The sequence below is a fragment of the Schistocerca nitens genome, chromosome 9 (genome assembly GCF_023898315.1).
Source record: "Schistocerca nitens isolate TAMUIC-IGC-003100 chromosome 9, iqSchNite1.1, whole genome shotgun sequence".
Lineage (NCBI taxonomy): Eukaryota > Metazoa > Arthropoda > Insecta > Orthoptera > Acrididae > Schistocerca > Schistocerca nitens.
Window position 1 is genome coordinate 448,631,311 of NC_064622.1, and position 27,196 is coordinate 448,658,506.

Sequence of the window (27,196 nt, forward strand, 5' to 3'; positions counted from 1 at the left end):
TGAAATATGTTTTGTACTCAAGAGTAAATTTCAGTTGCAAAATATGGAAGTTTTTTACCTTTATAATGAAGTACAACTGAAGTTATTATTTTCAAGTAAGGGAAATGGATGCAAATGTTAACAAAAATTAGAACTTGTAAAACAGCGTTCAATTTGCAGACATAAGTTCTGTTGAGTAGCCGAAAAGGCGTTATAAATAAAGACATGGATTAAGCGATCTAGACGGTTTTATTCACAAGCAAAGGACGAAGCAATCACTGCACACACGTGGAATCACCGCCGTCGGAATGCGAAGACCCAACCATCATCGGACAAGGGCAAGCTGAGTTATTGGACTGCCATGGTGTGATACGAACAGAATTTGCTCGTAAGGGGTAAACCCTCACGGGACCGTACTACAGTTTTGTTAGTGGACTTCGCGAAGCTGTCAAGACAAAGCGTTGCGGGAAACTGTCCGGCAACAACTCCCCACTTCGCTTTGCGTAGGACACAGTCACATATGCTGCTTGCTTGGGCTACCAAATTTTGCATGCCCCCTCCGTATTCTCCAGACATGGCGCTTGCCAACTTCTTTTCCTTTCGTCGGATGAAGAAGCCATTGCTTGGCCGACATTTTCAGAATGACGACCAGACGATTTTCGAAGTGGAACGTTTTCTTAACAGCCAAAATGCACATTTCTACGACCATAGTCCCTGTCACGTCACCTATCGTTGGAAACAAAGCTGCGCAGAGTGGCAGCGCATTTAGAGACGCCATGTCACTGATTACGCGACTCCTCCCGCCAAAGGTTCGAGTCCTTCCTCGGGCATGGGTGTGTGTGTGCCGTTCTTAGCATAAGTTAGTTTAAGTAGAGTGTAACTCTAGAGACCGATGACGTCAGCAGTTTGGTCCCTTAGTAATTCAAACACACATCATTTTTGAAACAATATGTCGCATTGGAGAGTAAATACACTACCGGCCATTAAAATTGCTACACCACGAAGATGACGTGCTACAGACGCGAAATTTAACCGACAGGAAGAAGATGCTGCAATATGCAAATGATTAGCTTTTCAGAGCATTCACACAATGTTGGCGCCGGTGGTGGCACCTACAACGTGCTGACATGAGGAAAGTTTCCAACCGATTTCTCATACACAAACAGCAGTTGACCGGCGTTGCCTGGTGAAACGTTGTCATGCGTCCAGTAAGGAGGAGAAATGCGTACCATCACGTTTCCGACTTTGATAAAGGTCGGATTGTAGCCTATCGCGATTCCGGTTTATCGTATCGCGACATTGCTGCTCGCGTTGGTCGAGATCCAATTACTTTTAGCAGAATATGAACTCAGTGGGTTCAGGAGGGTAATACGGAACGCCGTGCTGGATCCCAACTGCCTCGTATCTATAGCAGTCGACAAGCATCTTATCCGCATGGCTGTAACGGATTGTGCAGCCACGTCTCGATCCCTGAGTCAACAGATGGGAACGTTTGCAAGTCAACAACCATCTGCACGAACAGTTCGACGACGTTTGCAGCAGCATGGACTATCAGCTCGGAGACCGTGGCTGCTGTTACCCTTGACGCTGCATCACAGACAGGAGTGCCTGCGATGGTGTACTCAACGACGAACCTGGGTGCACGAAAGGCAAAACGTCATTTTTTCGGACGAATCCAGGTTCTGTTTACAGCATCATGCTGGTTGCATCCGTGTTTGGCGACATCGCGGTGAACGCACATTGGAAGCGTGTATTCGTCATCGCCATCCTGGCGTATCACCCGGCGTGATGGTATGGGATGCCATTCGTTACACGTCTCGGACATCTCTTGACCACATTGACGGCACTTTGAACAGTGGACGTTACATTTCAGTTGTGTTACGACCCGTGGCTCTACCCTTCATTCGATCCCTGCGAAACCCTACATTTCAGCAGGATAATGCACGACCGCATGTTGCAGGTCCTGTACGGGCCTTCCTGGATACAGTAAATATTCGACTGCTGCCCTGGTCAACACATTCTCCAGATCTCTCACCAATTGAAAACGTCTGGTCAGTGGTGGCCGAGCGACTGGCTCGTTACAATACGCCAGTCACTACTCTTGATGAACTGTGGTATCGTGTTGAAGCTGCATGGGAAGCTGTACGTGTACGCGCCATCCAAGCTCTGTTTGACTCTATGCCCAGGCGTATCAAGGCCGTTATTACGGGCAGAGGTGGTTGTTCTGCGTACTGATTTCTCAGGATCGATGCACCCAAATTGCGTGAAAATGTAATCACATTTCAGATCTAGTATAATATAATTGTCCAATGAATACCCGTTTATCATCTGCACTTCTTCTTGGTGTAGCAATTTTAATAGCCAGTAGTGTATGGTTCTGAGCACTATGGGACTTAACATTTATGGTCATCAGTCCCCTAGAACTTAGAACTACTTAAACCTAACTAACCTAAGGACATCACAAACATCCGTGCCCGAGGCAGGATTCGAACCTGCGACCGTAGCGGTCACGCAGTTCGAGACTGAAGCGCCTAGAAACGCACGGCCACATCGGCCGGCCGCCAGTAGTGTATATGGAGAAGGACCAGCACCGTGACATCGAGTTCCACAGCTACAGCTTGAATTTTTCGGCGGGATGGTTGAAGCTTTATGACTATTCATCGTAGAAGCATGCTTAAACCAGGGTCCTTGACCCTGGAGTTAATATATGGTGTAAGTCCTCTAGTTCTGTGAATTCTGTGCATGTTGCAGTCCCACTGTATCAGGGCTATCCTGATAAGTGGAGTGAGGATCAGTTTGTGTGTACACTTAATTCCCCAGTTTCTCGAGGAAACGGAATAGTTATTAGTTCTCCGCATCTGATGTTCATTACAGCAAGAATAGAGCACCACGTAGAACCAACTCGAAACCTACAGCGAAAAACCAAGGAGGAAAATTCTTGTTAACATGAGGAACAGAGCAAACGTTTGCCATAATTCATTTGTAGTGATCAACTGAGAAGGGGCTTCCTCTGAGAAGACCTCTCATTTCTATGTTTACAAGTGTCCTGGCATGGAAACAATGAGGCCTTGGTTGGTCGCTGAATGGAGTTGGCACCACATCTGTTCACACAAGAAGTATACTTCCTGTAAACTCCGGGGAGTAGGGCGATGAACTCTGACGCCACATCTCAGATGTGTTCGATTGGGTGCAGACATAGCGAATTAGGGGGCCAGTACATCACTTGGAACTCACCACTTAGTTTCTCAAACCACTCCATCGCCCTCTTGACCTTGTGAAACTGCGCATTACCTTGTGGGAAAATGCCTCTGCCGTCAGGAAATATGATTGTCATGAAGGAGTGCAGGTTATTTTCAACCAGCGTCCGATACTCCTTGGCCGTCATGGTGCCTTGCTCGAGCTCCAGTGGACCCATGGATACCCACGTGAATGTTCCCCAGAGCATAATGGAGCCGTCGTCAGCTTGTCTCCCTCCTACAGTACAGAAATGTCAAGGAGCTGTCCCGCAGGAAGACGACGGTTTCGTGTCTTCGCATCGGCATGATGAAGAAGGTATCGGGATTCATCAGATAATGCAACACTTGCCACTGCACCAACGGCTAGTACCGATGGTCAAATTCTTATTTCAGTCGTAGTTGCCAGTGCCGTGGTGTTAATGTTGTCACATAAATGGGTCGTCGGTTGTGGAGGGCCATCATTAGGAGTTCAGTGCTCCGTGTCTTCAGACACACATGTACTCTTCCCGGCATCAAAGTCTGATGTTAGCTCCACCACAGTTCGCCGCCTGTCTTGTTTTATCAGTCTGCCCAGCCTACGACGTCCGACATCTATAGTGCGGAGTGGCCACCCAACATCACGATGTCTGCACGTGGTTTCATCTTGTTTTCGCCACATATTGGAGACACTCGCCACAACACGCCTCGACCATCGACAATTCGTGCAGTTTCAGAAATGCTCGTACCGAGCTGCCGGGCTATCACAGTCTGCCCTCGGTCAAACTCAGCTAGATCGCGCGTCTTCCCCATTCTACACACTGACAGCACGCTGACTGATACTATACGCGCCGTGAGTGTGTCTGACTAGCAGTTATTCCTGGCCATGTGACGCTGCTGTCGTCTATCGCCTGTCGATAGTAGGCCAGTGGTAATAATGTCCTGGCTGATCAGCGTAATTGTTCAATGGTAGAAAGCGCAAGTCTTTTTCTGACTTTAAAATCCTCCTTAAAAATAAAGATTTATACTGAACAAAGTTATCTATCAAATTCTAGCAGGAGCCCTAAATGTCAGCAGTTTGGTCATAAGACTAATGGTAGTAGAGACCAATCTTTGTGTGGTAAATGTGGGTCAAAGCTGCACCAAGAGGAGAGAGCCTGTACATTTCCACCCAAAAGTGCCATCTGCCCGGTGATCATGCAGTGTGTCTATATTGGAGAGCGGAAACTGCAGAAGAAATGGGAAATCGTATTTCGTGAGGCGAAGAAAGCTTCCAAAGGAATGTAATCTCTAACATTTGTCGCCTCTTTTGCTGCAATTGTGAAACCATGTCAATAATAGTAATTCCTTAGCATAAATCTTCGAGTTGGATAGAAACACATATACTCGCAGCTTCAGTTACAATGGAAAAAGTAAGTAAATCAACAATTACAAACCAAAACACTCCCTCTCAAGATTCTAAGAAGTGAGCGTTATTGCAGTTACACCCACTCTTTCCTCTAGGTAAAAACAAATGTTAAGCTACGACTTGTCCAAAACCCATGCAGTCACAACACAGACACTAGAGAGCTGAATACTCTCACTGTCCCATACTGAATACAATTTTGTGGACATCGATGAATACTGATCTCCGTGAACTATTTTAAACATTACTAAGAATCGGCAGTGATCAACGTCATGAGAATGCAGAAGGCAATGGAAACAACCGCATTAAAGACGCAATGTGTATCCACAGGACATATGGCCTGTAACTGAAAAAGTATCATAATGATCTCACCATTGACAAAAGATTCTAGAATAATCCCCCATTCGGATCTCAGATCATGCGGGACTGCTAAGTTGGATTTTTTTTAGGAGGTGGAGCCCCTCCAAGCCCACACTGGCATGACGGCCAACACAAAAGGTCTACTGCGATCTCTGCATAAGGGCTAGCTTTCACTAAAGTGAGGTATCGCAGGATGTGGATACTGCGATGTTTGCGTACGTCTGGCTAAGGTTAACCACTAAAACGCGCTCATATGGAGATAGATCGGATCGAAAGTCGATCGAAGGGCAGCAGTTTGAAGGGCAGAGGAAAAAAACTGCCAAGGCAAGAGCCAAGGGAAAAAGCCTTTGCGATAGTTCGGTCGGGTAGTAAGAGCAGTAGCGGATGTCTTGTTGCCTGCGACAGGTCATGCAAGGGTAGGTTTTGTTAGTAGAGGGTGTCATGCATGTCGATACCTTTTGAGTCCGCAGCCCGTGGTCGTGCGGTAGCGTTCTCGCTTCCCTCGCCCGGGTTCCCGGGTTCGATTCCCGGCGGGGTCAGGGATTTTCTCTGCCTCGTGATGACTGGGTGTTGTGTGCTGTCCTTAGGTTAGTTAGGTTTAAGTAGTCCTAAGTTCTAGGGGACTGATGACCATAGATGTTAAGTCCCATTGTGCACAGAGCCATTTGATACCTTTGACGTTGTGCGATGCTGTTACTCGGCGGCTCCCGCTGGGTGCCGGTGTTGACCTCTCGATCAGCGTCAGCAATCTGCAACAGTTAGGTTCATCATCGTTTCGTGTCCGATAGGTCATATATCAGATGCACAGTGTAGGGTGATGTTGGCGATTTGTTTATGCTTCAGTGGACGAGCTCGTTTCCCTGCTGTAGCCTGTTGTTCGGCTTTATTAGCAGCTGGTATATCCAGTCAACGTTGCTGATACGCAGGGGCTTGCAGACGTTTGTCGCGCTATTGGTGTATGTTAGCTTGCCATTGGTGGTTATGCCCTAGCTAGTAGTGTCTAGCTAGGGCATAACCACCTATGGCAAGCTAACATGGTGGAGGTGACCATGACAAAAAATATTGAATAGCCAACGAAAGGATAACGCTCTACGAGTCGGGGCGTGGAATGTCAAAAGTTTGAACATGAGAGGGAAGCTAGAAAATCTGCACAGGGAAATAATAAGGCTACATATAGATATAGTGTCAGTGAAGTGAAATGGAAGTAAGACAGGGATTTCTGGTCAGACGAGTATAAGATAATATCTATAGCTGTAGAAAACTGTGCCACAGGAATAGGATTCTTTAAGAATAGGAAGGTAGGGCAGAGAGTGATTTACTGTAAACATTTCGGTGATAGGGTTGTTCTCATCAGAAACCAAAGCCGACAACGATACTTTAAGTATACATGCCGACGTCACAAGCCGAAGATGAAGAGATGGAGAAAGTTCATGAGGATACTGAACGAGTAATTCAGTACATGAAAGGAGATGAAATCTAATCGTCATGGGAGACTGAAATGCGGTTGTAGGGTAAGGAGTAGACAAAAGGGTTACTGGAGAATATGGGCTTGGTAGTAGAAACGAGAGAGGAGACACACTAATCGAGTTCTGCAATAAACATCGGTTAGTAATAGCAAGTACTCTGATCAAGCAGGAGGTATACTTGGAAACGGTCTGGAGATGCGAGAAGATTCCAATTAGATTACATCATACTCAGGCAGAGATTTCGAAATCAGATATTGGATTGTAAGGCGTACCCAGGAGCCGATATAGACTCAGATCACAATTTAGTAGTGATGAAGAGTATGCTGAAGTTTGCCAGCCCGGTTGCCCGTGCGGTCTAACGCACGGATTTCCGGGCGGGAGGGAGCGCCTGGGCGCCGGCACGAAACCGTCCGGCGGATTTGTGTCGAGGTCCGGTGAACTGGCCAGTCTGTGGGTGGTTTTTAGGCGGTTTTCCATCTGCCTCGGCGAATGCGGGCTGGTTCCCCTTATTCCGCCTCAGCTACACTATGTCGGCGATTGCTGCGCAAACAAGTTCTCCACGTACGCGTACACCACCATTACTCTACCACGCAAACATAGGGGTTACACTCGTCTGGTGTGAGACGTTCCCTGGGGGGGTCCACCGGCGGCCGAACCGCACAATAACCCTGGGTTCGGTGTGGGGCGGCGGAGTGGTGAAGCGGACTGAGGTGGTCGCCGTGGGGTTGTGGACCACTGCGGGCGCGGCGTGGAAGGAGCCTCTCCGTCGTTTCTAGGTCCCCGGTTAACATACAACACAATACAATACAATGCTGAAGTTTAAGACACTAGTCAAGAAGAATCATTGTGCAAAGAAGTGGAAGGACTAAGAAACGAAGAGATACATTTGAAGTTCTGTGAGTCTATAGACACTGCAATAATGAATAGCTCAGTTCAGTATAGTTGAAGAGGAACGGACATCTCTAAAGAAGGAGATCACAGAAGTTGGTAAGAAAACCGTTGGTACGAAAAAGACAACTGCGAAGAAACCATGGATAACAGATGAAATACTTCAGACGATCGATGAAAGAAAAAAGTACAAAAATGTTCAGGGAAATTTAGGAATACAAAAATACAAGTCACTTAGGAATTAAATAAATAGGAATTGCAGGGAAGCTACGGCAAAATGACTACATGAAGAATGTGAAGAAATCGAAAAAGAAATGATTAACGGAGGGACGGATTCAGCATATAGAAAAGTCAAAACAATTTTCGGTGAAATAAAAAGGGCGGTAACGTTAAGAGTTCAATGGGAATCCCACTGTTAAATGTAGCGGAGAGAGCAGGCAGGTTGAAAGAGTACATTGAAGGCCTCTACGATGGGGTGGACTTACAGGACGAAGAGATAGGAGAAGAAACAGAAGTCGACGGGGAAGAGATAGGGGACCCAGTATTAGAATCAGAATATAAAAGAGCTTTGGTAGACTTAAGATCAAATAATGGAGAAGGGGTGGATAACATTCCATCGTAATTCCTAAAATCATTGGGGGAAGTTACAACAGAACGACTATTCACGTTGGTGTGTAGAATGTATGAGATTAGCGATACACCATTAGACTTTCGGGGAATCATCATCCACAAAATTCCGAAGACAGAAAAAGCCGACAAGTTCGAGAATTATCGCACGATCAGTTTTGCTTTAGGAAAGGTAAAGGCACCAGAGAGGCGGATGTGACGTTGCGGTTGATAATGGGAGCAAGAATGAAGAAAAGTCAAGAAACGTTCGTAGGATCTGTCGACCTGAAAAAAGCGATCGGCAAGGTAAAGTAGAGTAAGATGTTTGAAATTCTGAGAAAAAATGTAGTAAGTTTTAGCGAAAGGCGGGTAATATGGAATATGTACAAGTGCCAAGAGGGAACAATAAGAGTGGAAGATCAAGAACGGAGTGCTCAGATTGAAAATTCAATCTATACATCGCAGAAGCAACGAGGAAACTGAAGACAGGCTCAAGAGTGGGATTAAAATTCAGGGGGAAAGGATGTCACTTCTGTCTCTCGGCTGGTCCCGGCGGAGGTTCGAGTCCTCCCTCGGGCATGGGTGTGTGTGTTTGTCCTTAGGATAATTTAGGTTAAGTAGTATGTAAGCTTAGGGGCTGATGACCTTAGCCGTTAAGTCCCATAAGATTTCACACACGTTTTTGAACTTCTGTGTCTAAGCTGGTCGTAGGTTGTGTTCCAAAAATGAACAACATAGAGACAGAAGTGATGACACTTTCTGCAGGACCCGACCATCGTTTTGCAGGACAATGCTCAAGAACGTACACTGCAAGCTGTTACTGATTTGTTTGACTGATGGAGCTGCCTAAGTGCTATACCACCTACTTCACTTCCTTGACTTAAGCCCTCGTAGTTTCAACTCGATTTCTAAACTGAAGGAAACACTTCACGGCATTCGCTTCTGAACTGCTACAAATTCGTCGGGAAATAGACCGCGCCGCTCGAACTGTCAACACAACTGGCACTGCTAAGAGTACCTTACGACTTCCACGTCGCTGGCAACGGGTTATACACAATGCTGGTGACTACTTTTAAGGGTAAAACTTTGAAACACGTATGTATTTTGTACGAGCTGTAAATAAATAGTTGACACTATTAAAGTTCCCACCCTCGTATGTGCCGGATCGGGCATCGAACCCGGATTTCCCGCTTTACGCGAGCGGTCACTATAACCGCCTTCCTTTTTTTGATCTCATTTTTTTTCTGTATTGTTCGTTGAATTTGTTCGAGGCAGACGTCCGACGACACCCGTTCAGGTTCTTCGTTGATCCGCTCACACAGTTTTTTTATTATAAATGCGAACACGCTGAGCTATCGTGCCAGCAACGGTTTTGACTATTCGATCGCGACTGACGGCCAAACCCAAACTTCCATGTGACGTCCATACCATTTAAATATGACGTTGTCCGTGTGTCATAACTGTTCACGTGCAGGGGAGACATTATCGTCGGTAAATACGAAATCGCAGTGGTTGTAATCTGAAGAAGTACGATGCTATGTTCCTTCGGACATGCATATATGTAAACACTCAACGCGTCATGGGATGAAATAAAAACTGACACAAATAATTGTTTTATTTGAACTTTTATTGTCCTAAACAGGTGCATTTCCTTACAACAGTCCAACACGGACTACATAAGATTATGGCTTTCCTCTTCCATTTACCTAGGTACTGTTCCAAAGCCTTTTTAAGAAGAGACGTCAAAATTACTGCTTTCCCTGCAGGTGGTGTTGGGTTTGATGGCGGAAGTATGGGAGGTGGGTTGATTTCAAAAGGAGAAATCGCTGTTTCTTGCCTTACATTAACTATAGTTAACAATGGCCCTACTGTGGCTTCTGAGGCCCTATCCGCATTTGCTGCTGATTGCAGAAGACGAAAATCCATAAATAATGAAACCAAGGGGGTCACAAGGATAGATCCCAAATTTTTCGAAACCATTTGCATCTGAGCAGTACGTCGAATCCATCAGTGGCCCAACGTCTTTGTCTCTCAAACATCGGACAGGTGGCATCTGGAATAAAATTCAGAACATAGCTCTGTATAAACTGACGATAAATTTCGGCCCCCCAGGGGCTCAGCATTCATTTGCTGAGTACGGGCTTGGCGACCCTGGGGTCTTGAGCTGGGGACTGGTCAGCGCCGCCAGTCTCCTGTCACCATAAACCCCAGACATGCTTCGGCGACCACCGCATGGCGCGGCGGTGGAATGTTGTGTGCTGCAGGGAATGGTAATCTTGGCTTGACCACCTGGATTGCGAGGAAGGTAAACCTCTATAAAAAACCCTCAATCTTACGGTGTGCTGCGCGCCTATAAGATGCATGGCTGTTGGGGTGGAACAGTCGCAAGTGGGCAACCTCTGGGGCACCTGCCGCACCCCAGTTGTATAAGGCTTACTCAGGCACGCGGGGCTCTGTCTGAGCGGACCTTTAGTTCCCTAGCTGCTCGTGGGACCACAATGGACCCTTCGGCCTCTACGTTTCCCCCTACCAGTGGATTGGGTGGGCCACTGGTAGGAAAACACACCCAATCGAAAAAGTGACTTCGTGCTGCGAGTCCTCCAGCGCCTGGTGTTACTAGAGATTTATCAGACTGTCGTAACAGAGCACATGCTGATAACCAGAATGTGTTTTTGATTGTCAAACGGAAGGAAGGTAGCTTTGAGAGGGTTTCTCCCTTTTACATCCACAAGGGTCTTGAGGGAATTGCAGGAACACTTAAATCTGTGAAGCGGCTGCGCAATGGGACTCTGTTAGCTGAAACTTCTAGTTCCCGTCAAGTCACTTCTCTTCGGAAAGCAACCTGTCTCGGAGAGTACGCTATCGAGACCGAGCTCCACTCCACTTTGAACTATAGTAAGGGTGTTGTGACATGTAGGGACTTGGTGGATATCCCCAAGGACGAGTTGAAATCTGAGTGGGCTGACGAAGATATTGTCGACGTGCAGCATATTATGAAACGAGTCGATGGGGACCTAGTCAAATCCGGCTCGTTTATTCTCACGTTCAATTGCCCGAGACTCGCAGAGCATGTTAAAGCGGGTTTCTTACGTTTGCCAGTACGGCCATATTTCCCCAACCCAATGCGCTGTTTTAAATGTCAGCGCTTTGGGCATACTACGTTGGGGTGCAATGGGATAGCCACTTGTGGTACATGTGGTCAGCCTGCCCATGAAGGAGCCGATTGTTCATCGCCTGTGAAGTGCGTGAATTGCTCTGGGAGTCACCCTGTCTGGAGCTGGGTCTGCCCCATCTATCTCGAGGAACGGAAGATACAGGAGATCAAAACATCTAAACGCATCCCCTATGGTGAGACCAAGAAGCTCTTTAAAGGCCATGCAGCCTCCTGTGTTTACATCTTTCGCTTCCGCTCTGCAGAAACCGGTACAGTTGGCCACTGTTGCTACACAAATGGATGATGCTAGTGTCAGCACTAATACCTGCGTTTGCCAGTGCACTTGTGCTGCTGCGGTTGTTTTGCAACCTGCAGCTGTCCCCACAACGTCGGACAAGGCCGTGGTTGCTGACATTGGGGTACTTCCTGCCCCTCCCCATATGGCACCTTCTGCCCAGGCGAGTAAAGCTCCAACTGTTGAAAAGGTTCTGCATTCTAAGCCCCCCAAGACGAAGACGCCGAAGGTGAAGGCTTTGCCACCTGAGGAGACTAGTCAGGGTCAGTCCAATGACGATGCCATCGTACTGTCTGACATCTCCCTTGGGTCGCCATCGGAGCTGATGGACATTGATGTCGACCGGGGGCGATATTCTCGCCCCAGGAATAAATCTCTGGCCAGTACGGGCTCTCCTCCAAAGCACAGAGGCAGGGTGAAAATTCAGCCACCCTGATCACTGGCTCCCATATTACAGTGGAACCTGAATGGGTTCAGGAAGCATGTGGCCGAATTACAGCTCCTTGTACGAGAGCGCCCCTTGTGCTTATGTCTCCAAGAGACACATTTCCGGGCCACTGATGCTCCTTCTTTACGGGGCTATACCGTGTATCGAAAAGATCTACATCTACATCTACATTCATACTCCGCAAGCCACCCAACGGTGTGTGGCGGAGGGCACTTTACGTGCCACTGTCATTACCTCCCTTTCCTGTTCCAGTCGCGTATGGTTCGCGGGAAGAACGACTGTCTGAAAGCCTCCGTGCGCGCTCTAATCTCTCTAATTTTACATTCGTGATCTCCTCGGGAGGTATAAGTAGGGGGAAGCAATATACTCGATACCTCATCCAGAAACGCACCCTCTCGAAACCTGGCGAGCAAGCTACACCGCGATGCAGAGCGCCTCTCTTGCAGAGTCTGCCACTTGAGTTTATTAAACATCTCCGTAACGCTATCACGGTTACCAAATAACCCTGTGACGAAACGCGCCGCTCTTCTTTGGATCTTCTCTATCTCCTCCGTCAACCCGATCTGGTACGGATCCCACACTGATGAGCAATACTCAAGTATAGGTCGAACGAGTGTTTTGTAAGCCACCTCCTTTGTTGCTGGACTACATTTTCTAAGCACTCTCCCAATGAATCTCAACCTGGTACCCGCCTTACCAACAATTAATTTTATATGATCATTCCACTTCAAATCGTTCCGCACGCATACTCCCAGATATTTTACAGAAGTAACTGCTACCAGTGTTTGTTCCGCTATCATATAATCATACAATAAAGGATCCTTCTTTCTATGTATTCGCAATACATTACATTTGTCTATGTTAAGGGACAGTTGCCACTCCCAACACCAAGTGCCTATCCGCTGCAGATCTTCCTGCATTTCGCTACAATTTTCTAATGCTGCAACTTCTCTGTATACTACAGCATCATCCGCGAAAAGCCGCATGGAACTTGTGACACTATCTACTAGGTCATTTATATATATTGTGAAAAGCAATGGTCCCATAACACTCCCCTGTGGCACGCCAGAGGTTACCTTAACGTCTGTAGACGTCTCTCCATTGATAACAACATGCTGTGTTCTGTTTGCTAAAAACTCTTCAATCCAGCCACACAGCTGGTCTGATATTCCGTAGGCTCTTACTTTGTTTATCAGGCGACAGTGCGGAACTGTATCGAACGCCTTCCGGAAGTCAAGAAAAATAGCATCTACCTGGGAGCCTGTATCTAATATTTTCTGGGTCTCATGAACAAATAACGCGAGTTGGGTCTCACACGATCGCTGTTTCCGGAATCCATGTTGATGATCTGATGGGGGAAAGGGCAAAGGGTGGTGTTGCGGTTTTTGTCCAGGACATGCACCACTCATCTGAGCTCCCTCTCGTTACGGACTTGCAAGCAGTTGCAGGGGCGGAGGCTCACAATCTGTTCCGTTTACTTACCGCCTCAGGACGCAATAGACTCTGAGGTTCTCACAGACCTTATTAGCCAACTCCCCCGCCCATTTCTCCTTCTGGGGGACTTCAATGCTCATAATGTCTTATGGGTCTCTACGACTACTTGCCCCAGGGGTCGCATTCTGGAAAGCCTCATGGCATCCGAAGAACTGTGCATCCTCAACTCTGGTGCTCCCACTCATTTCTGTACTGCTTCTGGGTCGTCGTCAGCTATTGACCTTTCCTTTCGCTCTCCAGCACTCACGGATTCTGCTCTGTGGGAGGTTGCCGCTGACCTCCATTCTAGTGACCACTTCCCCCTTTGGATTCGCCTCCTGGATGAGACTGTGGCCTTACCAGTGCCGCCCAGGTGGCACCTCTGCAGAGCTGTTTTGGAACACCGTGCCAGCGTCCACGAATGGGTCGACCCTGTTACAGCCGTGATCTCCCATGCTGCTGAATTGTCGATCCCACGGTCCTCAAGTCATCCCAAGAGGCGTCCTGTCCCTTGGTGGACCACTGAGTGCCGCTCAGCCATCCGAGCCCGCCGTGCAGCTCTGCGCCGCTTCAAATGCTGTCCCTCAGCTGACAATCTTGCGGCCTTTCGGATGGCAAGGGCCAAGGCGCGGCGAGTGATTAAAGAGAGCAAACGACGGTCGTGGCAATCGTTCCTGAACTCCATCTCCCGCTCCACTAGTTCTACGAAAGTATGGGAAGCCATCAGGAGGATTTCCGGGAAACGCAGCCAACTACCTATCAGGGATGTCTCCTCACGGCGCCGAGAGACATTGCCCAGACACTGGCCATGTATTTTGCCGAATCTACTGCCACTATTAACTGTGATCCAGATTTCTGCCGCTACCGCACTGCCATCGAGAGGGATCACTTGGACTTCCGGTCTCCAAGTTCTGAACCCTACAACTGCCCCTTCACAATGTGGGAACTGGATTCGGCGCTGTCTGTGGCTCATGATACTGCGCCAGGTGATGATCAAATCCTGTACAGCATGCTGCAGCACTTGTTGCTGCCATCCAAAGAAGTTCTCCTGAATTGTTTTAATATGATATGGTCATCCGGCACGTTACCTGACTCGTGGAGGGAGGCGATTTTGATTCCCCTGCTCAAACCTGGGAAGGATCGAATGCATACCAGTAGTTATCGGAGTATTGCTTTGACGAGCTGTGTCGGGAAGACGTTGGAACGCATGGCCAACCGTCGCCTGGTTTGGCTGCTTGAGACCAGGCAGCTCCTTAGCCACTCTCAGTGTGGCTTTCTGAGATGTCGTTCAACTATAGACAACTTGCCCCTGCTTGAGGCGGCCATCCAGCAGGCCTTCCTACGCAACCAGCATTGTCTAGGTGTATTCTTTGACATTAATATGGCGTATGACACTACTTGGCGCCGCCTTATCCTCAATCAACTCCATCAGTGGGGCTTTCGTGGCCATCTCCTCATCTTCATTCGGTTCTTTCTTTCCCGCCTCCTCTTTCGATATCGGGTTTGTAATGTGCTATCTGATTTGTACACGCAGGAGAATGGTGTTCCTCAGGGAAGCGTTTTAAGTGTCACCCTATTTGCCATCGCCATTAACAGTATCACGTCCACTATCCGGATTCCTGCCCAGTGCTCCTTGTTTGTGGACGATTTTGCTGTTTTCTGTTCTTCCTCCAGTCTTGTCACTGCTAGTCGGCAGCTGCAGCTTACGATAAAGCGATTAGAGGCATGGACTGCGAAGACGGGTTTTACCTTTTCTGCAGACAAATGTGTGTGTGTTCATTTTAATCGTTCTCGACGTGCTTTTACCTCCCATGAATTGCGTCTGAGGGACACCATTCTTCCTTTTAGAGACACTGTGAGGTTCCTGGGCCTCACTTTTGATTCCGAGTTGTCGTGGTTGCCGCACCTTAAAGACCTCAAGGTGCGGGCCCTGAAGGCACTGAATATTTTGAAGTGTCTGAGTCATCGGTCCTGGGGAGCAGATCGGGGGCGTCTGCTGCAGTTTTATAGGGCTTTCATCCGGTCGCGTCTTGACTATGGATGCACCGTGTATGGGTCAGCGAGGCCTTCGTATCTGAAGATTCTTGACGCAGTACACCATGAGGGTATCAGGCTGGCCACTGGTGCCTTCCGTACCAGTCCCATTCCCAGCCTGTGTGCTGAGGCAGGGGAACCGCCGCTCGCCATCCGGCGGAAACTCCTCATGGTGCGACGGGTGTGTCAATTCCTTGCCTGTCCTACCTCCCCTGCATACCCTACTGTTGCCCGACCGCCTATAGAACTTTTCCAGTCGTCCAAGGGCAACGAGATCATTTGGGATTCGTGCCAAGCATTTGCTTGAGTCCCTTGGTGTGGAGCGTGTGGCACCCCAACTCCAGGGTTTTACCCGCCTGCCTCCCTGGTTGCTCCAGAGGCCCAGCGTCCTTTTAGACTTGTCAGAGTACCGGAGGAGATGCACTCCTGCATTTGTTTTTACCTCCTTATTTTACGATATTTTAAACCAGCATGCCGACCATGTACCAGTATTTACGGATGGCTCTAAACAGGGGGACTTTGTTGGTTGTGCTGTTGTTTTCCCTGATCGAGTCGTCAAGTTACGGCTTCCTGCGGCGTTTACCATCTTTGATGCCGAGTTGTTTGCGATCTTTCGGGCATTGGAGCAGATGAGATGTGTTCCCAGTCTTAAGTTCCTCATCTGTTCTGACTCCCTGAGTGCCCTTCAGACCATGCAACACTTGTACCCGGTGGATACGGTCGTCCAGAACATCCATGATGCCCTATTCCACCTGCAACGGCAGGGGAAGGAGGTTTCCTTCTGCTGGGTGCCGGGGAACTTGGGTATTAGGGGAAACGAACTGGCGGATGTGGCTGCCAAAGATGCATGTTCCCTCCCTCACGTTGTTGAATGTGCCGTCCCTCTCCATGCTGTTACCTCCCTCCTGCGTTTTCGTGATATGCGTCAATTGGAAGAGGAGTGGCTGGCAGTCGGTGAAAATAAGCTGCGTCTGGTCAAGGCCACCACGCGGCCATGGCGTACGTCCTACCAGTCATGCAGGCGGGATGAGGTTCTCCTCACTCGCCTCCGCATCGGGCACAGTTCCGTAACGCACGGTTTGTTACTCTGGCGGGAGGACCCCCCTATCTGCAGTGCTTGTGGCGTCCAGATTACTGTCCGCCACATTTTACTTGACTGTCCTTTATTCTCTGACCAGAGGGCGGTGGTTTCCTTGCCACCGGATTTGCCCTCTATTTTGCAAGACGACGCAACGACTGTGGTTAAGGTCTTACGGTTTTGTGTCCTGTCCAATTTGTTGCCTCGGATTTTAGGGAGAGGATTTTAATGTGCTGCTGGGTGACTGGCTCACCCAGGCTTTAGGTAAGAGGTCCGCCAGTCACGATTACCTACTTGTTTCACTTCGATTTCTGTTCTCTTTTCCTTGTGTTTCTTTTCCTTTTTTAGTGCGTTTCTTCTCCTCTTGTTTTGCCTCTGTATGTGAGGATTTGTAACTGCGTCAGGTCCGTGTCTTTTAGCCGTTCTCCTTGTTCGCTGTCCGTCTTCGTCCCTTCACTGCATGTGTTCCTGTTTCTATGCGTTTGGGCGCTGATGACCACGCTGTTTAGCGCCCGAAAACCTCAAACCACACCCACCCACCCACACACACACACACACACACACACACACACACACACACACACACACACAAATTTCGGATACCCGACATAGTGCAACATATTGCTACCAACTATTAGGGACACTTGCTTCTACTTAGGCACTACCTAACCCTTAAGTGAACTGTGGACTACATGGTTTATCTGTTAGGTAACAAGTCTCATATGAAATGCTTTGAAAGTACGTCTTACCTGGCTTTATGATAGACTTCTAACTGAACTCTTCAGCAAATTTTTGTCCTGACCATAATGCATATACGTTCGAAGGAACAGGCTCTGCTGCGAAAGACATGAAATATATTCGCAGTTGCGAATATGAAGCACATCCAGCTAAATAATGAAATTATTGTTTGTTCTTTTACATATAAAATATCTTCCTGTATGAGGGTAACATAATGGGATGTACGAGTACTGGTATGATACATGGACAACGACATAGAAGTCAGGGGGTGGCCGTTAGTCGTGCTCGGATAGCTGAAGCGGTTAAGGCGACCGCTCGCGTAAAGCCGGAAAGCCGGGTTCCAGTCCCGGTCCAGCACAAATTTTCAGTGTCGTCATTCCATTATACAGCTAGAGAGGTGCTTCATATTCTCAGCTGTCAAAACATTTCATTTCTTTCATAGCCGCTGTAGTCGCCGTAGTCCCTGCTGCATGTCCTTGCAGGTGCGAAGGAACATTACATCGTACTTCACAACACAGGCATTGCAATATCGTATCGTCTCTTTAACACTGTTAGATACGGGTTCGGTTACCATAAGTTTTGTGCGCGGTGGTACCAAAGTGTCTCATCAATGTTCACAAGACTAAAAGAATAGATTCAGCCTCGACATTCCTTCGGTGCTACCATGAAGAGGAGGAGGAATTTCTGGATACAGTCATGACTGAGGGTGGGACATGGGTGTAGCACGTGAACTCTCAAGTTGAGGAACAGCCCAAACAGTGGACGGACACTCATTCTTCCAATAACCCTACAAAACTCAAGCAGACACCCTCAAACGGCTAAATATTTGTTACAGTTTTTTGATATCACAAAGCGGTTTTGACAACCGATTTCATGAGAGTAAAGAGAGAGAAGTCAGTGATATCACGTGTTTATTGTGACACTCTTATAAACCTACAAAAATCAATCCAAAGAAAACGGCGCAGGTTGAATACCGAAGGCATCATTCACACTCAAACAAGGAAAATCTCGGAATTTTTGGATGGGAGAGTTTTTACGCCCTTGGCAATAAGCTACTTTCATCTATTTTCGAAGATGAAGGCACAGCTAGGCATTCAACACATCACTACCGGTTAATAACTGGCTAAAGCAACGAGTGCCACTATTCTTTTACGAATGAATGAAGAAGCTGATGTCACAGTATGACAAATGTTTCAGTTTGGGTGGCAACTGTGTGGAGAAGTAGCGTCACCTCCTAAGTACAGACTGTATATAATTTTTTTTCCATTTTTCTTTCTTTGATATCCAGTGCGAGGTTAATTTGTCAATAGGCTTCGTATTTTATTGTAGGAAAAGACCACAGATCGAAATTTTCGTCGTGTCTTAGGTCCAGCCCCTCTTAACGAGGTGATTTGTGAAAGTTGGCTGAGCTGCACAATACGTTTTCAGGAAATCCTGACTTGGGGCTGCCTGCGCTACAGCCGCTGCTGGTGGACAAGCTGGACTTCGGCAACAAGGAGGCGGGGCTCAAGCTCAAACTGCGAGACGTCCGCGTCTCGGGGATCGCCAACAGCACCTTCCATGGAGTTCGGTGAGTGTACGTCTTGCGAGGAAAAGCCCTTTGTAGGAGCTGTGCGGCCACCCCTTTCCCACCCGCCTGTCGCCGTGACTGGTTGAAGGCGCGTCACGTGACGCTGCCGGCCATATTCTGCCTTCCTACTGCATCGTAGTAGAGGATGTGTGTCTTATTTTTGGACGTTTCCACAGTGATGTGGTGTTTAGAGTCACCTTTCGTGACACTAAGGCACGGAAATATTATAGGAGGAGCGAAGCAGTAAGAACAAGAACTACAAAATCATTTTAAGATTCGCTGACGAATAGGGAAAAGTGCCCGTATTTCGGGTTTTGCCTAATTCAGAGTAGCTGAATATCGTCCTTGCTTGGTGCTGCATTCTGTAGCTCCCTCCGGCAACCAGTAGCAAGGGTAATTTTGATATGCCTTTGAGAGTTTGATGCTCGTGCTGTTAACGTTTCTTTCTCCACAGCTATCTTTGCGCTGTGGTCAGGAAAAACATTTTCTAAACTTCAGTTGGAAATCTATCCTAGAGCCAGGGAAGATGTACTTTCAAAGCATTTCATATGAGACTTTTTATCTGTCTGATAAATCGTGTCACCCACAGTTCACTTAAGGGTTAGGTAGTGCCTAAATAGAAGCAAGTGTTCCTAATAGTGGGTAGTAATATGTTGCACTATTTCGGGTATCCGAAATTTGGCGTCAGTCTATACAAAACGATGTTCTTAATTTTATTCCAGATACCACCTGTCCGATGTTTGAGAGACAAAGACGTTGGGCCATTGATGGATTGGACATACTGGTGAGATGAGATGTAAATGGTTTAAAAAAATGTGGGATATGTCCGGGTAACCCCCTTGGTTTCTTCATCTATGAATTTTCCTCTTCAGCAATCAGCAGCAAATGCGGATGAGGCCTCAGAAGCCACAGTAGAGCCATTGTTGATTGCAATCAATGCAAGGCAAGAAACAGCGATTTCTGCTTTTGAAATCAACCCACCTCCCATACTTCCGCCATCAAACCCAATACCAAGTGCAGGAAAAGCAGTAGTATTGACGTTATCTCCTCTTAAAAAGGCTTTGGAGCAGTACCTAGATAAAGGGGGAAAAAAGCCATAATCTTATGTCGTCCATGTTGGACTATTGTAAGGAACTGCGACTGTTTACGGCAGTAAAATTTCAAATAAAACAATTATTTGTGTCAGTCACTCTTTATTTCACCCCACCACTCGTTTCGAGAGCTTACACACTCATCTTCGGGCGGACCAATGATATTATGTTACATTTTTGCTAGCTGGATGCAGCCAATTGTTCGTTTTGGTTTCATTTTGCTACAAAAACGTATAAGATGCACTTGTTAGCGTAATATGGCACTAAGATTATAAATTTAAAACGGTGATTGAATTATTTACAATATGTTCCTGTGCGCAGAACCCTGAAATTTGTCTTAAATATACATTTATAACTTAGTCTGTCTCACAGAACACGAACCAATAACATAAATCAAAGATTGTAACGACGTAAATATATAGAGCGTTGCCTCAGATATCATTTATTACTAACTTACATTGTGGACCTGATAGACATATAACAATCATAAAATTGTTTCATTCTGCAGAACAACTTGTTAAAGTATTATTATTGCAAACACTTGGCAATGCAAAGACAACAGAGAAGACATCACATTCAACAAAACCTACTCCATGAGTTTAATTTGATACATGTGACAGACCTTCAGTATCTGAGGCTACCAAAAGGAAGCTGTTCGTAAGAAAGAACAAGTAAGCCACGAAACGGCAGGCTCATGGTGAGAAAGACTCCATTTCAAGCCTTCATTAAAACATGAGTATGAAGAGAACAAGGAGCACATATGAGTATGCTGTGACCAATTGTGGCCACCTGACACGTCCGGTGGATACATGGATTAAGTTCATCGGTTGCTTTCGCTTGTGTTAGAGCTATGTGCAGGTGTCGACGGTGATACTTGTACAGCTTTTAAATGTGACTTCCGTATCAAAAAGCACAGGACTGAGCATTTTTCTTGTTATGACTGAAACTTCTGCAGAATAACAAAAAGTCATGCAGCACTCTTTACTTTTGAAACAAAAAATCAATACGAACAAAGGCTATGATACTAATCATTAAATTTTTGTATTTGTTTACTACCCATAACTAGGAAACCCGAAAACCTGAAATTAGGAAACATATTTCCTGAGGTAAGAATTACCTTTTTTAATTCTTTGATCTGGAATTACAGAATCAGAAAATATTCGGAACATTTTTGTAAGGGTAGTATTTCAGTATTCAGTAGTAGTAATGCGGCACATTTTCTTAATTTAAAGACTGCTAATTTACTGGCGATTTTAAATTTAAAAACGGCACCTAGTAATAGGGCAGTTTCCTCTTTATAAAAGCAACAAATAGCCTTTGTGTTTTAACCCGAATAAAGTCGAGATAATAATGTTAAGGTCACATTCTTGGGTCGTTGCTTTTTATTTGTTTGCAGTTGGTTGAAACGCGCCAAGTAAGTAACTTACAATTAATCGAAAAAATTGGTTTTTTCCTTTTCTTTTCCTTGTTAATGTTGAATTCTTGAAAGAAGCTGAATGCTTCCCCATTTGCTTACTTATGTTTAATAAATCATTACAGCAGACGGAGGAATAAAAGCAGATGAGAAAAGGTTAAACGGCATGCAAATGTAATCCTTTCAGTACAGTCGATTTTGTTTTGTTTTATTCTCCGTATTTTACAGCTGTTTCTACGCTGGACTAAGCAATTTCAGATGCAAATACTAGTAAAATGTGTGCGGCAAACCATGTTTGGTACATATTTTTGCAGAACGTTCACCACCTAAATGCAGTGACCTGTAAATGCGTGTGTGCACAGTTACCATTGTATGTCCACCGGGCTTTCTGTGGAGTACGATACAACAATAACAGGCAATTTATCAATAAGTGGCCACTGAAGCCTCAGTAATTTTGTACTACTACTCCGTGTGGAGGAGATGTAGGCCTAATGTTTGGTACAGGTACAGGTATACGTCGGCGATACCATCGTCGTGTGGAGCCATAGTGAGTAACAACTCGGTGACTTCTTAAGACCCCCGAGCAGTCTCCATGCCAATTTAATATTTACTATGGAGGCAGAAAACGAGCAACAACTATCCTTTCTAGGTGTGCTAGTTACGAGGAATGATGAGAAACCAGCACATAGCGTATATCGAAAGCCGACACACACGGGCCGATACCTTTACAAACTGTCAAGTCATTAACCACTCCACAATAAGGGAATGATTAGTACGTGCTTAACGCGCGCAAGATATGTGAGCTGCAGAATCTCGGACGCGCTATGAAACACCTGGAAAGCGTTCTGAAGGGCAGTAGGTACTCCACCAGCTGCATAACAAGATGCACGAAGTCTAATAACACCCTGCCATGTGAAACGTCAGAAAAGAAATGCCGGGTAAAGCCTTTCTGTCTTAATCCCCAGGCTGACGGACAGAATTGCCCTCATCTTGCACAAATTCGGCCTAAGGAGGTTTGCCGGCCGGTGTGGCCAAGAGGTTCTAGGCGCTTCAGTCCGGAACCGCGCTGCTGCTACGGTCGCAGGTTCGAATCCTGCCTTGGGCATGGATGTGTGTGATGTCCTTAGGTTAGTTAGGTTTAAGTAGTTCTAAGTTCTAGGGGACTGATGACCTCAGATGTGAAGTCCCATAGTGCTCAGAGCCATTTGAACCATTTTTTGAACCAAAGGAGGTTTTACAGATCATCTATGAAGATCAGAGGGTGTCTTGGATCAGCAAAGGACAAAAGGAACCCACTTGTAAAGTCGCCAGTACAACACATTTCCCGTGCATGTGGAAGAAAAGTCTATGTGGGACTGATAGTCTAGGATCACCGAACTTAAACGATACTGCAGGGTGGGTCAGGAGGAGAAATCGGCCGTGGTGGAGCACGCACTGTGTGATACGAAAATAAAATTCGCCTACACGGAATTTATTGCTTGAAGAAGAGCTATCGCGCTGTCTTGTTCGGGAAAGGCATTGAAATCCACAAACATGACAACAGTTTCAACAAGAAAGAGGGAAGTCTCAAGTTAAACTGATCTTGAATTTCCGTGCTGCAGCGAACGACCGTTGCAGCTAGAAGTGGGAGAACTACTGCGAAATTGACCAGTGAAAATCATCAGACGTTGGCGCGACTAGTACATATAATCTTCGGCGGTCTAGAATCCTTTTCACCGCTAGCAACAGAGTATGAAGTTTCGACTGTCAGCTACTCGTGTTGGCAAAACGTCAGAAAAATCGTCGAGCAAACGTCGGCCGAAGATCCCGAAATAGACGCCAACAGGCGGTATGTTTACAAAGATTTGAATCCCACAAATATGTGCGTTCTTACGACTAAATATCTATACAAAATAATTTTATATTATTTTGTGATCGGAGATTAAAAGTATAAGAATGTACAGGCCAAAAACCGTGCACGAGCGAATACTGACACGGATTACATGTTATATGAATAATAATAAAAAAAAAAACTGGCGAATGAGAAGAACAGTGAAAAGAGGGGAGAGGAGAGGGGAGAAAGGAGTCTGTGGAATAACAACAAGAGTATTACGTAATTACGAGAAAAATTTTAACTGGTTTAACTGCTGCTGCTACTTTAATAAGAATGAATAATGGAATGGAACTGCATTTGATAATTAGGGATTGTGTCATTGTGAGTGGTGTTCATTGATAGCCAGAATGTCAGTTGATGCCCGATTTCTGCCCATAGCTCCTGATGAAGAACATCACATCATAAGAACGATATCCATTCAGAGGATTTTGATGAAAGACAGAATTTTTCTTTTTTAAGTCTCTAACTCCTTTCACGTTGAGTCAGAGTAGTAGCTATAGCCTCATATTATTGACTTCCAAATAATTTGCCACAGACATTGCAGGAAATCCTATAGATTCCACACTGTTATAAAGGTGGAAGCTTGTCTTTACTCTTGAACAGAGTGTGAGCAACAATATTCCTAGTATAAAAATGTGGTGTACATTTCCTGGATTTTAATTTGCTGGACGTACTTGTAAAGTCATGCCTAGGTACATACAGCATGGGGATCTGTGTGTTGTCAGTGTGATTTAGTGACTGTTATCCTCTGGTACTCCTTTCTAATGAGTTTATTATCAATTGAGATAGGACTGTAGTCATTCCTGTATGCAATTTATTCTATTATTTTCAATTCGTTTTCAAACTCTGATTTGGTTTGTGATGTAGATAGCAGGCAGTGTACCATAGAGCGGAAGGTTGGATGTTTATATGTTATAGGATGCTGGGAATTGACAGGTATTACTAAGTCTCTAGAAGTTTGCCTGTTTGGTGGTACCTGTCCACAAGCACAGTACATCATAGACATACCTGGTCCAGCAGTGTATTTTAAAACTTGTGGGCTCTTGTCTAAAAAGGTTTGTACAGAATTATCCATAAACATTTCAGCTAATAGGCGGTTCAAAGACGACTGCATTGCTACTGACTGACTGTACAGTGTCTGTGGAAACTGAAATTAATTTTGCTTTAAGCGTGCCTCATTGCCAATCTTATATCCTCTGTATCTAATGGATTTGTTCTGATATTATGTAACAATTCTTTTAACATTTCCAAAGTCTCTCCAACTGTAATATTGAAAAACAAGCTGCTGATACCAATTGAGATTGGGTTAACATTAGATAGAATGGGTACATATTTCAGTGTTTTGACTTATGTCCGCGAATTAGGTATTCCCAATTTTTGTTTAAATTTAGCTTTTGTTTTATTTAGTGAATCTAACTCTGGATAATTTATGGCAAGCTAGTGAAATGAAGACACTACAGGTCTTAATGGAATACTTTCTTTGTGAAGCTTAGTTAACAACATACACTGGAGGTTATTAGATTCGTGTCTGTGAGGTATTTGAAGACATTAGTAAACAGGAATTGGAAGGTTGAATTTCTCACTACCGTAGCATATTTCACTGTGGGGTCGTTAGGCAACTAGCGTATTGACTTTCGTATGATGTTTGTTGTCAAGAATCAATCACAGCTCGAGAAGAACAGTTATATTTGTAGATGTGATAGTAGGAGGAGAAATGACTTAGAATATCCTTCAGTCAACCATAGTGTGGCACGGAAAGAAATGGCCGGCCGCTGGTGGCCGAGCGGTTCTGGCGCTACAGTCTGGAACCGCGCGACCGCTACGGTCGCAGGTTCGAATCCTGCCTCGGGCATGGATGTGTGTGTTGTCCTTAGGTTAGTTAGGTTTACGTAGTTCTAAGTTCTAGGGGACTTATGACCTCAGCAGTTGAGTCCTATAGTGCTCAGAGCCATTTGAACCATTTGAACGGAAAGAAATGAGGCTTTCAGCTGCAAAAATGTGTGACTACTTACACACTGTTATAAAGAATTTATTAGAAAATAAAATTAACTAGAAACGAAAACAAAAATCATATATATATATATATATATATATATATATATATATATATGTGTGTGTGTGTGTGTTTGTAGCTCCCCAGTGACATGGTCGTCACAGATGTTAATGCGTAACCATCTTTTTTCATTTTGCAGCGCCAAACTGGACGACTATACGGTCTTCGTGGGAGGCAAAAGTCCGCTAGTGACGATGACAGGAAGATACAAAATCAATTTCACATTCGAAGGAGAGAAAATTGAAGGCAAAGGGCGTTTTGAAATGAATCTGAGTGAGTACTAGAACTGCGTCTCTAATTCGTAAGATTTAAGCAGAATATAAGAGGAGGTTCTTGTTGGCAAAACCATTTAGATTCATTTCGCTTATAGTCTTTTACTAATAATGTAGTATTACACTTTTTAAAATCTAGTTGGCTTATATTTCTTTCCAATTGCGATGGTGCATCTTATTGGCTACAGATCGAAAAGTGTAGGGAGGAAACCTCAACTGCTCCAATGATTTTTTTCTATCACTACCTCTGGCAACAATCTTCCTACGTGACACGTACCAGGTTGCCCTGTGGTTTTTCTGAGTAGACGTGGATATGAAAATAATAATAATAATAATAATAATAATAATAATAATAAATCGATGCAATGTTTCATGTCATAGCATCCATCATACGACGATACATAGAATGTTGTATCGAAATGCCTATTACGTCGATTGCAACTGAATACGAATATGGTTTAGAAATGCATGGAAGTGAAACTGAAAAAAGATACTTTCACAAAGTCGAAAACCTTTTATTATAAATTACAAAGAAAGTTGTTATAAAAATACAGTTTTTAAAAAGTCCAGATATTTATTTACTGTGCTTTGCAAAAGCCCAGTCTTTTGCCCCTCAGGTGATTTCATTGTTCATCCAAAACTTTCGCCACCAGTGAAAATAATCTCTGAGATGCGAAGGATATGCCGACTGCTATACAATATTTTAACGCAGTATTATAAAATTTGGTAAATTCTATTTTATGATCTTTCCAAATTTCCAGTGGATTTCTGGTTGTTCTTCCTAACCTGATGATTAATTAAAAGATCATCAGAATTCCAATTCATGTGTAGTGATGTATGATGGTCACAGTCTCAAGCGACCAAGGGACCAGTGTACTATTTTAAGAGTATGACTAATATTTTGTCCAGTCACCCTATGTTTAAGCTCAAAATGTCCTCCTGCAACAAGTGATAGGAATAGCTTGTTTAATTGAGAGTGGTTTTACGATTTTGGATAATTACGAAATATTTCCATATTTTGTGAAATGTGTCTTTATGGTAGTTGTGATCGGTACACAAGCTCTACGTAAACCTGCGTTGTTTGTGTGAATATGGCAGACACCGGGACGGAATGGTGACCCAGTATCCGATAACTGCCAACAACTCAACTCAAAACCTGTAATTTGCTTTGTTTTTCTTCTCTCCTGTGACGAGCGATTATGGTGGTGACTATTAACACGGAACTATGTTGTCCTCTTGGTTTGGAGTGAGCCAACAGTTTTTACACCGTATCTCACGTAATACGTTCTTTTCAGCTTCTGCAGCCAAATAGTTCTCTCATATAATACAGACGCAGGACTCGATAGGACCTACAGCATGACCTGTAGATAACGACTATATAAATATAAGTGTTTTGAAACAGAAGTTATGAAAAGTATATATGAAGAGTCTCGTGTATTTATAGCAGGCAAAAATAATTAAAATTCAGAGACCATCAACCTAAGTTTAAGACGAGAGTGCATTTATCCCATGTGCGTTTTAGTATATACGTAGATGAATTCCTTTTATAATGGATAATTGAACTACCGTATTACTCTTTTAATATTAAAATCGAGACTACATTATGACGATGCTATTGCTAGATGACCAGGTAATTGTTGTGAAAAGTGAAAATAAACTGCAAACGGCAGAATATGAAGTACAAAAAATCTGTGTTATCTGATAACGAAACGGAAGTTAAGCAGTTTGATGGGGGAACAAAATTAGATCAAATATTATAATAAATGGGGAAATAGTAGGGCCAGTAA

General features: G+C 45.1%; 1 protein-coding gene across 1 annotated transcript in view; it reads left to right on the top strand.

Moving 5' to 3' along the window:
* LOC126204311 (uncharacterized) overlaps nt 1-27,196 on the top strand; it is a 135,336-nt gene that overhangs the window by 56,330 nt on the left and 51,810 nt on the right. Inside the window, exons 3-4 of the mRNA XM_049938696.1 lie at nt 18,565-18,706; nt 25,277-25,410. Of these exons, the coding sequence (XP_049794653.1) occupies nt 18,565-18,706; nt 25,277-25,410 (276 nt within the window). The remainder of the gene's footprint in view (nt 1-18,564; nt 18,707-25,276; nt 25,411-27,196) is intronic.